The sequence below is a fragment of the Oncorhynchus gorbuscha genome, linkage group LG24 (assembly GCF_021184085.1).
Source record: "Oncorhynchus gorbuscha isolate QuinsamMale2020 ecotype Even-year linkage group LG24, OgorEven_v1.0, whole genome shotgun sequence".
Classification (NCBI taxonomy): domain Eukaryota; kingdom Metazoa; phylum Chordata; class Actinopteri; order Salmoniformes; family Salmonidae; genus Oncorhynchus; species Oncorhynchus gorbuscha.
In genome coordinates, this window is record NC_060196.1 from 64,813,569 (window position 1) to 64,831,088 (window position 17,520).

Consider the following 17,520-nt stretch of genomic DNA (forward strand, 5'->3'; position numbering starts at 1 on the left):
TAGAACCATACCGTTTTAGAACCATACAGTTTTAGGACCATACCGTTTTAGAACCATACCGTTTTAGAACCATACCGTTTTAGAACCATACTGTTTTAGAACCATACCGTTTTAGAACCATACAGTTAGAGAAACATACCGTTTTAGAACCATACCGTTTTAGAACCATACCGTTTTAGAACCATACAGTTTTAGAACCATACAGTGTTAGGACCACACAGTTTTAGAACCATACAGTTTTAGGACCATACCGTTTTAGAACCATACCGTTTTAGAACCATACCGTTTTAGAACCATACCGTTTTAGAACCATACAGTTTTAGGACCATACAGTTATAGAATCATACAGTTTTAGAACCATAGTGGATGAGGACCATAGTGGATGAGGACCATACAGTTTTAGAACCATACAGTTTTAGAACCATAGTGGATGAGGAACACAGTGGATGAGGACCATACAGTTTTAGAACCATACAGTTATAGAACCATACAGTTTTAGAACCATAGTGGATGAGGACCATAGTGGATGAGGACCATACAGTTTTAGAACCATACAGTTTTAGAACCATAGTGGATGAGGACCATAGTGGATGAGGACCATACAGTTTTAGAACCACACAGTTTTAGGACCACACAGTTTTAGAACCATACAGTTATAGAACCATACAGTTTTATAACCATACAGTTTTAGGACCACACAGTTTTAGAACCATTGGGTTATAGAACCATACAGTTTTAGAACCATAGTGGATGAGGAACATAGTGGATGAGGACCATACAGTTTTAGAACCATACAGTTTTAGAACCATAGTGGATGAGGACCATACAGTTTTAGAACCATACAGTTTTAGAACCATACAGTTTTAGGACCATAGTGGATGAGGACCATACAGTTTTAGAACCATACAGTTTTAGAACCACACAGTTTTAGAACCATACCGTTTTAGAACCACATAGTTTTAGAATCATACAGTTTTAGGACCATACAGTTATAGAACCATACAGTTTTAGAACCATAGTGGATGAGGACCATAGTGGATGAGGACCATACAGTTTTAGAACCATACAGTTTTAGAACCATACAGTTTTAGAACCATAGTGGATGAGATACATACAGTTTTAGAACCATACAGTTTTAGAACCATACAGTGTTAGGACCATAGTGGATGAGGACCATACAGTTTTAGAACCATACAGTTTTAGAACCACACAGTTTTAGAACCATACAGTTTTAGGACCACACAGTTTTAGAACCATACAGTTTTAGGACCATACAGTTTTAGAAACATACAGTGTTAGGACTATAGTGGATGAGGACCATACAGTTTTAGAACCACACAGTTTTAGAACCACACAGTTTTAGAACCATACAGTTTTAGACCATACAGTTTTAGAACCACACAGTTTTAGAACCATACAGTTTTAGGACCACACAGTTTTAGAACCATACAGTTTTAGAACCACACAGTTTTAGACCCATACAGTTTTAGACCATACAGTTTTAGAACCATACAGTTTTAGAACCATACAGTTTTAGACCATACAGTTTTAGAACCATACAGTTTTAGACCATACAGTTTTAGAACCATACAGTTTTAGGACAGGGGACAGACCCCTGCTGCTGGTTCACCTGTAGACAAGGTAACTGCTGACCCCTGCTGCTGGTTCACCTGTAGACTGAAGACCAGGTATCCACTGACTCACCTGTAGACTGAAGACCAGGTATCCACTGATGCTCTGTTCTGCGATGACGTCCTCCATGGTGCGCAGCGTGGTGCCCAGGTAGGAGTTTAGGAGCTGTGTGGGCAGCAGGCCGACTGACGACGCCACCAGGTAGTTTGACAACGACACGTCTGTGATCTGAAAGGAAGAGTGTTTCAAAGTTAGTCTTGTCCCGGCCAACTTCCTGTTTCTGTAGCCAGCTTCATGGCGAAGTACACCACTTGGACAAGACGCTAGTCTGTAGAGGAAACAATTAACCTCCGATATTAAAAAGGTGAAAGATACAGCGAAGGCGTCTGTGTTTTTCAACCTTTATGTCCGAGGTTTCTCTCTTACAGATTAGTGAATAGCTATAACCCCTCAGTGGTGTCACGTTTCTCTTAACTAATCTAAAAAAAAGGAAAAAGTTAACAAGTTTAAAGCGTCAGGCTGCCGTGGATTATTGAAGCTTACGGTTCCACCTAGCTCAGTCTCTTGTTTCGTATCACTACATTACTCTATAGAATGGTGTTTCAGTCTCCTTGGCCTGGAACATCCCAGGACTGATGAAATGACCTTGGTACAGACAGACTGCAGGTATTATGCTTACTGTTCCCTAGCCTAGCAGATATTGGTGGTGAGGGGTAGTAGGGCTGTGGAGGTCACAAGATTTAGTCAGCCGGTGATTGTCAAGCAAATAACTGTTGGTCTCACGGTAATTGACCGTTAATTAACATAAAACACATTTAGCAGTCTACACCTTCACAATAAATCCATTATTTATTTTAGACAGGTCTAAAGAAACATGATATGAAGAAAATGTAGTCTATTTCAGAAGAACAGAATACTCTGAGTTGTCTTTATGTTAGGCCCTGTCCTTATGTTAGGCCCTGTCCTTATGTTAGGTCCTGTCCTTATGTTAGGCCCTGTCCTTATGTTAGGCCCTGTCAAATCAAATCAAATCAAATGTTAGGTCCTGTCCTTATGTTAGGTCCTGTCCTTATGTTAGGTCCTGTCCTCATGTTAGGTCCTGTCCTTATGTTAGGTCCTGTCTTTATGTTAGGTCCTGTCTTTATGTTAGGTCCTGTCCTTATGTTAGGTCCTGTCCTTATGTTAGGCCCTGTCCTTATGTTATGCCCTGTCCTTATGTTAGGCCCTGTCCTCATGTTAGGTCCTGATGTGGCTGTGCCAAATGGCTGTGGGCTACACTAGTTCATTTAGTTGTCCTTATGTTAGGTCCTGATCTGGCTGTGCCAAATGGCTATGGGCTACACTAGTTCATTTAGTTGTCCTTATGTTAGGCCCTGTCCTCATGTTAGGTCCTGATGTGGCTGTGCCAAATGGCTGTGGGCTACACTAGTTCATTAGTTGTCCTTATGTTAGGCCCTGATCTGGCTGTGCCAAATGATTGTGGGCTACACTAGTTCATTTAGCAGACAAGATTGGCTTAGTATTCCGTGGCATTATTTTATAGAATGAAAGAAACAATTGAACAAAGGTTGATGTTTCATACATTGTAAGGCTGCATGATACGACTAATGATGATTTGAAAAAAAGTGTCTTGAAAAGGTATGAGCTCTGCTTATTTTTTTTACGCTGTACACACTACATCAGTCTCTCATTCACAACTTGACAAACACTTGATACGGTGACATCCCCTTTGTGTTGGCGTGTTACACCCCCCAAAAACAAAAAAAAAATCCATGCCTTTTGTGGCCAGGGGCCGTTGCACCCTCCTCCCTGAGCCCCATCACGTGAACGGGTCTTTCTCACAGGCTACAAGTGGAAACAGACACATCCAACTCCGAGGCGCATACTGAAGATATTGGAACAACTGTCCACATTTACTTTAGTCAGCCAACAAGATGAGTAGGCCTAACGAACAGCAAAAACACTGGCCTATGACAATCTACTATCCCCCATAGTACAAAAGTCAACCAATTCTATTCTGTTTCGCAAAATTAATATTTCAAAACATAGTCTGGGACAGTTGTGGGATGCGATAGATCCCAAATTAATACAACCACTAGCATAAAAACACAATATGACTGACGCAACCAAGCAGAAAGCTTTAAATGTGCACATGGTAGTAGGCTATATGGCAGTAGGCTACATGGCAGTAGGCTATATGGCAGTAGGCTACATGGCAGTAGGCTACATGGCAGTAGGCTACATGGCAGTAGGCTACATGGCAGTAGCCTATATGGCAGTAGGCTATATGGCAGTAGGCTATATGGCAGTAGGCTACATGGCAGTAGGCTACATGGCAGTAGGCTACATGGCAGTAGGCTATACGGCAGTAGGCTACATGGCAGTAGGCTATATGGCAGTAGGCTACATGGCAGTAGGCTACACGGCAGTAGGCTACACGGCAGTAGGCTACACGGCAGTAGGCTATATGGCAGTAGGCTATATGGCAGTAGGCTACATGGCAGTAGGCTACACGGCAGTAGGCTACACGGCAGTAGGCTACACGGCAGTAGGCTATATGGCAGTAGGCTATATGGCAGTAGGCTACACGGCAGTAGGCTACACGGCAGTAGGCTACATGGCAGTAGGCTATATGGCAGTAGTCTACATGGCAGTAGGCTATAAGGCAGTAGGCTATAAGGCAGTAGGCTACATGGCAGTAGGCTATAAGGGCGAATGTTCCATTAGAGGGAAAACACCACTATAAATGTGATTATGCATGTAATGAGCAGTTCACCGAAGTGTTTTGCTCTACAATCCAAGTCAAATCACAATTGCAACACTTGGTTAAACACTTGGTTAAACACTTGGTTAAACACTTGGTTAAACACTTGGTTAAACACTTGGTTAAACACTTGGTTAAACACTTGGTTAAACACTTGGTTAAACACTTGGTTAAACACGAGGCCTAGATTGTTTTGGCCATATCCTGCAGCCCTACGTGGCAGTGATATTTTGGCTGTCGCCCAGCCCTAGTAGGCCCAGCCCTAGTAGGCCCAGCCCTAGTAGGCCCAGCCCTAGTAAGCCCAGCCCTAGTAGGCCCAGCCCTAGTAGGCCCAGCCCTAGTAGGCCCAGCCCTAGTAGGCCCAGCCCTAGTACGCCCAGCCCAGTAGGCCCAGCCCTAGTAGGCCCAGCCCTAGTAGGCCCAGCCCTAGTAGGCCCAGCCCTAATGACATATATAGGATAGATCTTTAGTATACTAACAGAAGTGTCTCAAGGATAGGCCTTCCTAAATCAACTATACACTACAATTGGCTCAGTTGTAAGCCAATCTATCACTAATGTAAACCGGTTAAATTGTCTGGGATTGAATTAATGACTAACTACTAGTCTATATTGTTCCAACCAGCAGCAGGCGTCTACTACAAGATAGCAACTCTCCAGATTCCCGACAATACTAAACCTGTTCTCTTCAATCAACCATTCCAGTGTTTAATTGCTAAATTGTAATTACTTCGCCACCATAGCCTATTTATTGCCTTTCCTCTCTTATCTCACCTCATTTGGTCACATTGTATATAGATTCATTTTTCTGTATGTTTGTTTATTCCATGTGTAACTCTGTTGTTGTTTGTGTCGCACTGCTTTGCTTCATCTTGGCCAGGTCGCAGCTGTAAATGAGAACTTGTTCTCAACTTGGCCTTCCTGGTTAAATAAAGGGTTAGGGTTATATATATATAAATACCTGGTTAAATAAAGGGTTAGGGTTATATATATATAAATACCTGGTTAAATAAAGGGTTAGGGTTATATATATAAATACCTGGTTAAATAAAGGGTTAGGGTTATATATATAAATACCTGGTTAAATAAAGGTGAAATAAAATACATTAAAATGTTTGCTGGTAAGAAATCGTTCCCACTATATTCTGATTATACCCAGAACCATCAGATCAGCAAACATCGAAGGGGAACAACGTTTATTCTTTATTACAAGTATTCACTACTTGTACAATGGTGTGATTTGGAAGCGTCTGTCTGTTCAACAGTGTGGAGGGTCAAAAAGCCGTCTCGGCTCCTGTCCTGGGAGGGACATTGTAACCTTTGGACAGACAGAGAACGTCACCCAAGGGCGATTCCATGCATAGACCATATTCGTTTTTTGGTATCTCAATTTGTTCTGGTAAACCTCATTGGGAGGAAGGATGTTTGACATCCATTATCATTGAGAAAATGATGATGAATGTGGTTATTTTAGGCTTATACATGCCTCCTGGAAAGACCCTATGATCTGTGTACAGTACATGATATTGATAACATTGTTGCCAATATACTCCTTAGTGTGCTCACATTCATTTATTCAACATAATTATCAATATACTCCTTAGTGTATGATCCATCTACTGGAGGCTCTCTGCTAATTCAGGAGGTATGATCCATCTACTGGAGGCTCTCTACTAATTCAGGAGGTATGATCCATCTACTGGAGGCTCTCTGCTAATTCAGGAGGTATGATCCATCTACTGGAGGTTCTACTAATTCAGGAGGTATGATCCATCTACTGGAGGCTCTCTGCTAATTCAGGAGGCATGATCCATCTACTGGAGGCTCTCTGCTAATTCAGGAGGTATGATCCATCTACTGGAGGCTCTCTACTAATTCAGGAGGTATGATCCATCTACTGGAGGTTCTACTAATTCAGGAGGTATGATCCATCTACTGGAGGCTCTCTGCTAATTCAGGAGGTATGATCCATCTACTGGAGGCTCTCTGCTAATTCAGGAGGTATGATCCATCTACTGGAGGCTCTCTACTAATTCAGGAGGTGTGATCCATCTACTGGAGGCTCTCTGCTAATTCAGGAGGTATGATCCATCTACTGGAGGCTCTCTACTAATTCAGGAGGTATGATCCATCTCCTGGAGGCTCTACTAATTCAGGAGGTATGATCCATCTGCTGGAGGCTCTCTACTAATTCAGGAGGTATGATCCATCTACTGGAGGCTCTCTGCTAATTCAGGAGGTATGATCCATCTGCTGGAGGCTCTCTACTAATTCAGGAGGTATGATCCATCTACTGGAGGCTCTCTGCTAATTCAGGAGGCATGATCCATCTACTGGAGGCTCTCTGCTAATTCAGGAGGTATGATCCATCTACTGGAGTCTCTCTACTAATTCAGGAGGTATGCTCCATCTACTGGAGGCTCTCTACTAATTCAGGAGGTATGATCCATCTACTGGAGGCTCTCTACTAATTCAGGAGGTATGATCCATCTACTGGAGGCTCTCTACTAATTCAGGAGGTATGATCCATCTACTGGAGGCTCTCTACTAATTCAGGAGGTATGATCCATCTGCTAATTCAGGAGGTATGATCCATCTACTGGAGGCTCTCTACTAATTCAGGAGGTATGATCCATCTGCTAATTCAGGAGGTATGATCCATCTACTGGAGGCTCTCTACTAATTCAGGAGGTATGATCCATCTCCTGGAGGCTCTACTAATTCAGGAGGTATGATCCATCTACTGGAGGCTCTCTACTAATTCAGGAGGTATGATCCATCTGCTAATTCAGGAGGTACGATCCATTTTAGGAGCACCACGAACACAGTGAATGTGAAAATGGTTTCAAAAAGGGAACTCCCACTGCTTTATGATTTGCTGAATGTGCAATCCTAAAGGAGGGCTATGATTGGATAATGACCTATAATGTCAATTTCTATGTAGGCCCACTGTGGGAGTTGGACATGTTTGAGGGGTATATAAAAGAGTATATATTTGAGCAATATGCCTAAAAATAATACAAATCGAAATATATATATTTTTTAAATGTTGACTAAATGAATGTGAAAAGAAGTATATTTCACAATCTAGACACTCCATATGTTCGAGCAACACTATAAGGAGAACAACAACAACAAGATGTAGTCTTGTACATCATGTACGGTTCACAGACCACAGGGTCTTACAGGAGGCATTTTTAGGTCTAAAAAAGGCCACTCATCATGATTCTCTCAAATGTAAAAGAAAAAGTCAAAGCATCCTGAAGTTACTGTGAAAATTGCCAGAAGAAATTGGAGATACCGAAAAGATTTCCGTGCTACGCTGGCATGGAATTCACCCCCTTCCTTCCCAGCCATGGAGGCCTTATTTAAATAGACTCAGACTGCTGATAGTGGAATAAGTTACACCTTTTAGATTACAGTGCATAAGATTATATGGGGGGGGGGGTGATCCTATATCAGCACTCCTACTCATGGGACGCGATAACCTTTTGGACAGGGAACTTCCAAATCCAACATCACAGTGTCCCTGTCCCAAATGGCATCTTCTTTCCTACATAGTGCACTACTTTGAAAAGTAGGACCTGCTGCTGACTGGTTGGAAGCTGCAATCCTATACGACTCACTCAGCCAGCATCCCAAAAACGGTACCCTATTCCCATGTTAGTGCACTATGTAATGAATAGGGTGCCGTTTGGGATGAATCCTCAGGTCACAACAAGTGGCGCAGCGATCTAAGGCAGGAGGTATGATCCATCTACTGGAGGCTCTCTGCTACCTCAGTGCTTGAGGCATCACTACTTGACCCGGGTTTGATCCCAGGCTGCATCACAGTCGGCTGCGACTGGAAGACACAATTGGCCCAGCGTTGTCCGGGTTAGAGGAGGGTTTAGCCTGCTGGGATGTTTCCTCCGACACATTGGTGCTTCTGGCTTCCAGGTTAAGCGAGCAGTATTCTCAAGAAGCAGTGCGGCTTGTCAGAGTCGTGTTTCGGAGGAGCGGCTCTCGACCTTCGCCTCTCCCGAGTCCGTAGGGGAAATGCAGCGACGTGGTAAAAATATTATAATAATTCCCTCGTTATGTCGAGAAAAAATATGTTTTGTGGAGATCGAGATAAAATGCATCATCCATTAATTTGTTGAGATGAATGATCCCCACCTCATCAAGGAGCCCTGTGATGACAATGCACTCGTGAGGTATTTAAGCCCTGAACGATGTCTATTTGACCTTTTATTGGCCTAGCAAGCAGCTCCGTCCCCAAGACAACATGCAATCGTATGCAAGGAACAACTCAACTAACTTGGCTAGTCTTGTGAGCCAGCTAGTTTGGTACTCTTGTGAGCTAGCTAGTTCGGTACTGTTGTGAGCTAGCTAGTTCGGTACTCTTGTGAGCTAGCTAGTTCGGTAGTCTTGTGAGCTAACTAGCAAACTAGCTTGTTATCTATGCTGATAGATTTGCATAAATTATGTGTATGATTTAAAAAGGGGACATGTTTTGTGGTTAATATTTATAGTGGGTAAGCTCCATTCCTGATAGGCTCGTTCAGTAGATCATATCTGATCAGCCTATCAGAACAATGTACCCATCCTAGACCTAACATCTGGTGTGCCTGAGAGAGCAATGATTCAATGACAACGCAAGGCACTTCAGAAGGTAGTGCGTACGGCCCAGTACATCACTGGGGCCAAGCTTCCTGCCATCCAGGACCTCTATACCAGGCGGTGTCAGAGGAAAGCCTTAAAAATTGTCAAAGACTCCAGCCTCCCAAGTCATGAACTGTTCTCTCTTTTCACACAGCAAGCTGGGCTGATGCACCTTGTCTGTAACAAACAGTCTGTAACCAACAGTCTTTAACCAACCGTCTGTAACCTGTAACCAACCGTCTGTAACCAACAGTCTGTAACCTGTAACCAACAGTCTATAACCTGTAACCAACAGTCTGTAACCAACTGTCTGTAACCAACTGTCTGTAACCAACAGTCTGTAACCAACAGTCTGTAACCTGTAACCAACAGTCTATAACCAACAGTCTGTAACAAACAGTCTGTAACCAACCGTCTGTAACCTGTAACCAATAGTCTGTAACCAACAGTCTGTAACAAACAGTCTGTAACCAACCGTCTGTAACCAACCGTCTGTAACCAACCGTCTGTAACCAACAGTCTAACCAACAGTCTGTAACCTGTAACCAACAGTCTATAACCTGTAACCAATAGTCTGTAACCAACAGTCTATAACCTGTAACCAATAGTCTGTAACCAACAGTCTGTAACAAACAGTCTGTAACCAACCGTCTGTAACCAACCGTCTGTAACCAACAGTCTGTAACCAACAGTCTGTAACCAACAGTCTATAACCTGTAACCAATAGTCTGTAAACAACAGTCTATAACAACAGTCTGTAACCAACCGTCTGTAACCAACAATCTGTAACCAACAGTCTGTAACCAACAGTCTGTAACCAACAGTCTGTAACCAACAGTCTGTAACCAACAGTCTGTAACCAACAGTCTGTAACCTCTAACCAACAGTCTGTAACCAACCGTCTGTAACCTGTAACCAATAGTCTGTAACCAACAGTCTGTAACAAACAGTCTGTAACCAACCGTCTGTAACCAACCGTCTGTAACCAACAGTCTGTAACCAACAGTCTGTAACCAACAGTCTGTAACCTGTAACCAACAGTCTATAACCTGTAACCAATAGTCTGTAACCAACAGTCTATAACCTGTAACCAATAGTCTGTAACCAACAGTCTATAACCTGTAACCAACAGTCTGTAACAAACAGTCTGTAACCAACCGTCTGTAACCAACCGTCTGTAACCAACCGTCTGTAACCAACCGTCTGTAACCAACAGTCTGTAACCAACAGTCTGTAACCTGTAACCAACAGTCTATAACCTGTAACCAATAGTCTGTAAACAACAGTCTATAACAACAGTCTGTAACCAACCGTCTGTAACCAACAGTCTGTAACCAACAGTCTGTAACCAACAGTCTGTAACCAACAGTCTGTAACCAACAGTCTATAACCAACAGTCTGTAACCAACAGTCTGTAACCTCTAACCAACAGTCTGTAACCAACAGTCTATAACCAACAGTCTATAACCAACAGTCTGTAATCAACAGTCTGTAACCAACAGTATGTAACCTCTAACCAACAGTCTGTAACCAACAGTCTATAACCAACAGTCTATAACCAACAGTCTGTAATCAACAGTCTGTAACCAACAGTATGTAACCTCTAACCAACAGTCTGTAACCAACAGTCTGTAACCAATAGTCTATAACAACAGTCTATAACAACAGTCTGTAACCAACAGTCTGTAACCTGTAACCAACAGTCTGTAACCAACAGTCTGTAACCAACAGTCTGTAACCAACAGTCTGTAACCAACAGTCTGTAACCAACCGTCTGTAACCAACAGTCTATAACCAACAGTCTGTAACCAATAGTCTATAACAACAGTCTATAACAACAGTCTGTAACCAACAGTCTGTAACCTCTAACCAACAGTCTGTAACCAACAGTCTGTAACCAACAGTCTGTAACCAACAGTCTGTAACCAAAAGGACCTTGAACAGCTTCTAACACCAGGCCATACGACTGCTAAATAGTGAGATAAACAGCTTCTATCACCAGGCCATACGACTGCTAAATAGTGAGATAAACAGCTTCTATCACCAGGCCATACGACTGCTAAATAGTGAGATAAACAGCTTCTATCACCAGGCCATACGACTGCTAAATAGTGAGATAAACAGCTTCTATCACCAGGCCATACGACTGCTAAATAGTGAGATAAACAGCTTCTATCACCAGGCCATACGACTGCTAAATAGTGAGTTAAACAGCTTCTAACACCAGGCCATACGACTGCTAAATAGTGAGATAAACAGCTTCCAACACCAGGCCATACGACTGCTAAATAGTGAGATAAACAGCTTCTAACACCAGGCCATACGACTGCTAAATAGTGAGTTAAACAGCTTCTAACACCAGGCCATACGACTGCTAAATAGTGAGATAAACAGCTTCTATCACCAGGCCATACGACTGCTAAATAGTGAGATAAATAGTTAACCAATAGCGGACTACCTGCATTGATCTTTTTGCACTAATTATTTTAACTCATCACATACACAACAAAGGGTATATAACAATGTATTGAGATAAACTTTTGTTATTGACCAAATACTTATTTTCCACCATAATTTGCAAATAAATTCATTAAAAATCCTACAATGTGATTTTCTGGATTTGTTCTCTCATTTTGTCTGTCATAGTTGAAGTGTACCTATGATGAAAATTACAGGCCTCTCATCTTTTTAAGTGGGAGAACTTGCACAATTAAGTGGCTGAATAAATACTTTTTTGCCCCATTGTATATCTATATATGACAGTCAGCTAATCCATCTATATAGCCACGTTATCATTTATAGTCAGCTAATCCATCTATATAGCCAAGTTATCACATCATTTACAGTCAGCTAACCCATCTATATAGCCAAGTTATCACATCATTTACAGTCAGCTAACCCATCTATATAGCCAAGTTATCACATCATTTATAGTCAGCTAACCCATCTATATAGCCAAGTTATCACATCATTTATAGTCAGCTAACCCATCTATATAGCCAAGTTATCACATCATTTATAGTCAGCTAACCCATCTATATAGCCACGTTATCACATCATTTATCTGACAGTCAGCTAACCCATCTATATAGCCAAGTTATCACATCATTTATAGTCAGCTAACCCATCTATATAGCCAAGTTATCACATCATTTATAGTCAGCTAACCCATCTATATAGCCAAGTTATCACATCATTTATAGTCAGCTAACCCATCTATATAGCCAAGTTATCACATCATTTATAGTCAGCTAACCCATCTATATAGCCACGTTATCACATCATTTATCTGACAGTCAGCTAACCCATCTATATAGCCAAGTTATCACATCATTTATAGTCAGCTAACCCATCTATATAGCCAAGTTATCACATCATTTATAGTCAGCTAACCCATCTATATAGCCACGTTATCACATCATTTATAGTCAGCTAACCCATCTATATAGCCAAGTTATCACATCATTTACAGTCAGCTAACCCATCTATATAGCCACGTTATCACATAATTTATAGTCAGCTAACCCATCTATATAGCCAAGTTATCACATCATTTATAGTCAGCTAACCCATCTATATAGCCAAGTTATCACATCATTTATAGTCAGCTAACCCATCTATATAGCCACGTTATCACATCATTTACAGTCAGCTAACCCATCTATATAGCCACGTTATCATTTACAGTCAGCTAACCCATCTATATAGCCAAGTTATCACATCATTTACAGTCAGCTAACCCATCTATATAGCCAAGTTATCACATCATTTACAGTCAGCTAACCCATCTATATAGCCAAGTTATCACATCATTTATAGTCAGCTAACCCATCTATATAGCCACGTTATCACATCATTTATAGTCAGCTAACCCATCTATATAGCCAAGTTATCACATCATTTACAGTCAGCTAACCCATCTATATAGCCAAGTTATCACATCATTTATAGTCAGCTAACCCATCTATATAGCCACGTTATCACATCATTTACAGTCAGCTAACCCATCTATATAGCCAAGTTATCACATCATTTACAGTCAGCTAACCCATCAATATAGCCAAGTTATCACATCATTTATAGTCAGCTAACCCATCTATATAGCCACGTTATCACATCATTTATAGTCAGCTAACCCATCTATATAGCCACGTTATCACATCATTTACAGGCAGCTAACCCATCTATATAGCCAAGTTATCACATCATTTATAGTCAGCTAACCCATCTATATAGCCACGTTATCACATCATTTATCTGACAGTCAGCTAACCCATCTATATAGCCAAGTTATCACATCATTTATAGTCAGCTAACCCATCTATATAGCCAAGTTATCACATCATTTATAGTCAGCTAACCCATCTATATAGCCAAGTTATCACATCATTTATAGTCAGCTAACCCATCTATATAGCCAAGTTATCACATCATTTATAGTCAGCTAACCCATCTATATAGCCACGTTATCACATCATTTATCTGACAGTCAGCTAACCCATCTATATAGCCAAGTTATCACATCATTTATAGTCAGCTAACCCATCTATATAGCCAAGTTATCACATCATTTATAGTCAGCTAACCCATCTATATAGCCACGTTATCACATCATTTATCTGACAGTCAGCTAACCCATCTATATAGCCAAGTTATCACATCATTTATAGTCAGCTAACCCATCTATATAGCCACGTTATCACATAATTTATAGTCAGCTAACCCATCTATATAGCCAAGTTATCACATCATTTATAGTCAGCTAACCCACCTATATAGCCAAGTTATCACATCATTTATAGTCAGCTAACCCATCTATATAGCCACGTTATCACATCATTTACAGTCAGCTAACCCATCTATATAGCCACGTTATCATTTACAGTCAGCTAACCCATCTATATAGCCAAGTTATCACATCATTTACAGTCAGCTAACCCATCTATATAGCCAAGTTATCACATCATTTACAGTCAGCTAACCCATCTATATAGCCAAGTTATCACATCATTTATATAGTCAGCTAACCCATCTATATAGCCACGTTATCACATCATTTATAGTCAGCTAACCCATCTATATAGCCAAGTTATCACATCATTTACAGTCAGCTAACCCATCTATATAGCCAAGTTATCACATCATTTATAGTCAGCTAACCCATCTATATAGCCAAGTTATCACATCATTTACAGTCAGCTAACCCATCTATATAGCCAAGTTATCACATCATTTACAGTCAGCTAACCCATCAATATAGCCAAGTTATCACATCATTTATAGTCAGCTAACCCATCTATATAGCCACGTTATCACATCATTTATAGTCAGCTAACCCATCTATATAGCCACGTTATCACATCATTTACAGTCAGCTAACCCATCTATATAGCCAAGTTATCACATCATTTATAGTCAGCTAACCCATCTATATAGCCACGTTATCACATCATTTATCTGACAGTCAGCTAACCCATCTATATAGCCACGTTATCACATCATTTACAGTCAGCTAACCCATCTATATAGCCAAGTTATCACATCATTTATAGTCAGCTAACCCATCTATATAGCCACGTTATCACATCATTTACAGTCAGCTAACCCATCTATATAGCCAAGTTATCACATCATTTACAGTCAGCTAACCCATCTATATAGCCACGTTATCACATCATTTACAGTCAGCTAACCCATCTATATAGCCACGTTATCATTTACAGTCAGCTAACCCATCTATATAGCCAAGTTATCACATCATTTACAGTCAGCTAACCCATCTATATAGCCACGTTATCATTTACAGTCAGCTAACCCATCTATATAGCCACGTTATCACATCATTTACAGTCAGCTAACCCATCTATATAGCCACGTTATCACATCATTTACAGTCAGCTAACCCATCTATATAGCCAAGTTATCACATCATTTACAGTCAGCTAACCCATCTATATAGCCAAGTTATCACATCATTTATAGTCAGCTAACCCATCTATATAGCCACGTTATCACATCATTTATAGTCAGCTAACCCATCTATATAGCCAAGTTATCACATCATTTACAGTCAGCTAACCCATCTATATAGCCAAGTTATCACATCATTTATAGTCAGCTAACCCATCTATATAGCCACGTTATCACATCATTTACAGTCAGCTAACCCATCTATATAGCCAAGTTATCACATCATTTACAGTCAGCTAACCCATCAATATAGCCAAGTTATCACATCATTTATAGTCAGCTAACCCATCTATATAGCCACGTTATCACATCATTTATAGTCAGCTAACCCATCTATATAGCCACGTTATCACATCATTTACAGTCAGCTAACCCATCTATATAGCCAAGTTATCACATCATTTATAGTCAGCTAACCCATCTATATAGCCACGTTATCACATCATTTATCTGACAGTCAGCTAACCCATCTATATAGCCAAGTTATCACATCATTTATAGTCAGCTAACCCATCTATATAGCCAAGTTATCACATCATTTATAGTCAGCTAACCCATCTATATAGCCAAGTTATCACATCATTTATAGTCAGCTAACCCATCTATATAGCCAAGTTATCACATCATTTATAGTCAGCTAACCCATCTATATAGCCACGTTATCACATCATTTATCTGACAGTCAGCTAACCCATCTATATAGCCAAGTTATCACATCATTTATAGTCAGCTAACCCATCTATAGCCAAGTTATCACATCATTTATAGTCAGCTAACCCATCTATATAGCCACGTTATCACATCATTTATAGTCAGCTAACCCATCTATATAGCCAAGTTATCACATCATTTACAGTCAGCTAACCCATCTATATAGCCACGTTATCACATAATTTATAGTCAGCTAACCCATCTATATAGCCAAGTTATCACATCATTTATAGTCAGCTAACCCATCTATATAGCCAAGTTATCATCATTTATAGTCAGCTAACCCATCTATATAGCCACGTTATCACATCATTTACATCATTCTATATAGCAGTTATCATTTACAGTCAGCTAACCCATCTATATAGCCAAGTTATCACATCATTTACAGTCAGCTAACCCATCTATATAGCCAAGTTATCACATCATTTACAGTCAGCTAACCCATCTATATAGCCAAGTTATCACATCATTTATAGTCAGCTAACCCATCTATATAGCCACGTTATCACATCATTTATAGTCAGCTAACCCATCTATATAGCCACGTTATCACATCATTTATAGTCAGCTAACCCATCTATATAGCCAAGTTATCACATCATTTATAGTCAGCTAACCCATCTATATAGCCACGTTATCACATCATTTACAGTCAGCTAACCCATCTATATAGCCAAGTTATCACATCATTTACAGTCAGCTAACCCATCAATATAGCCAAGTTATCACATCATTTATAGTCAGCTAACCCATCTATATAGCCACGTTATCACATCATTTATAGTCAGCTAACCCATCTATATAGCCACGTTATCACATCATTTACAGTCAGCTAACCCATCTATATAGCCAAGTTATCACATCATTTATAGTCAGCTAACCCATCTATATAGCCACGTTATCACATCATTTATCTGACAGTCAGCTAACCCATCTATATAGCCACGTTATCACATCATTTACAGTCAGCTAACCCATCTATATAGCCAAGTTATCACATCATTTATAGTCAGCTAACCCATCTATATAGCCACGTTATCACATCATTTACAGTCAGCTAACCCATCTATATAGCCAAGTTATCACATCATTTACAGTCAGCTCATCTATATAGCCACGTTATCACATCATTTACAGTCAGCTAACCCATCTATATAGCATCATTTACAGTCAGCTAACCCATCTATATAGCCAAGTTATCACATCATTTACAGTCAGCTAACCCATCTATATAGCCACGTTATCATTTACAGTCAGCTAACCCATCTATATAGCCACGTTATCACATCATTTACAGTCAGCTAACCCATCTATATAGCCACGTTATCACATCATTTACAGTCAGCTAACCCATCTATATAGCCAAGTTATCACATCATTTACAGTCAGCTAACCCATCTATATAGCCAAGTTATCACATCATTTATAGTCAGCTAACCCATCTATATAGCCACGTTATCACATCATTTATAGTCAGCTAACCCATCTATATAGCCACGTTATCACATCATTTACAGTCAGCTAACCCATCTATATAGCCAAGTTATCACATCATTTATAGTCAGCTAACCCATCTATATAGCCAAGTTATCACATCATTTACAGTCAGCTAACCCATCTATATAGCCAAGTTATCACATCATTTACAGTCAGCTAACCCATCTATATAGCCACGTTATCACATCATTTATCTGACAGTCAGCTAACCCATCTATATAGCCACGTTATCACATCATTTATAGTCAGCTAACCCATCTATATAGCCAAGTTATCACATCATTTATAGTCAGCTAACCC

The 17,520-nt window shown here is 40.3% G+C and overlaps 1 protein-coding gene across 1 annotated transcript in view; it reads right to left on the reverse strand.

The window, feature by feature from the left end:
- Nucleotides 1-17,520, reverse strand: part of LOC124012293 (transmembrane protein 64-like) — a 30,085-nt gene that overhangs the window by 6,499 nt on the left and 6,066 nt on the right. Inside the window, exon 2 of the mRNA XM_046325756.1 lies at nt 1,671-1,860. Within this exon, the coding sequence (XP_046181712.1) occupies nt 1,671-1,860 (190 nt within the window). The remainder of the gene's footprint in view (nt 1-1,670; nt 1,861-17,520) is intronic.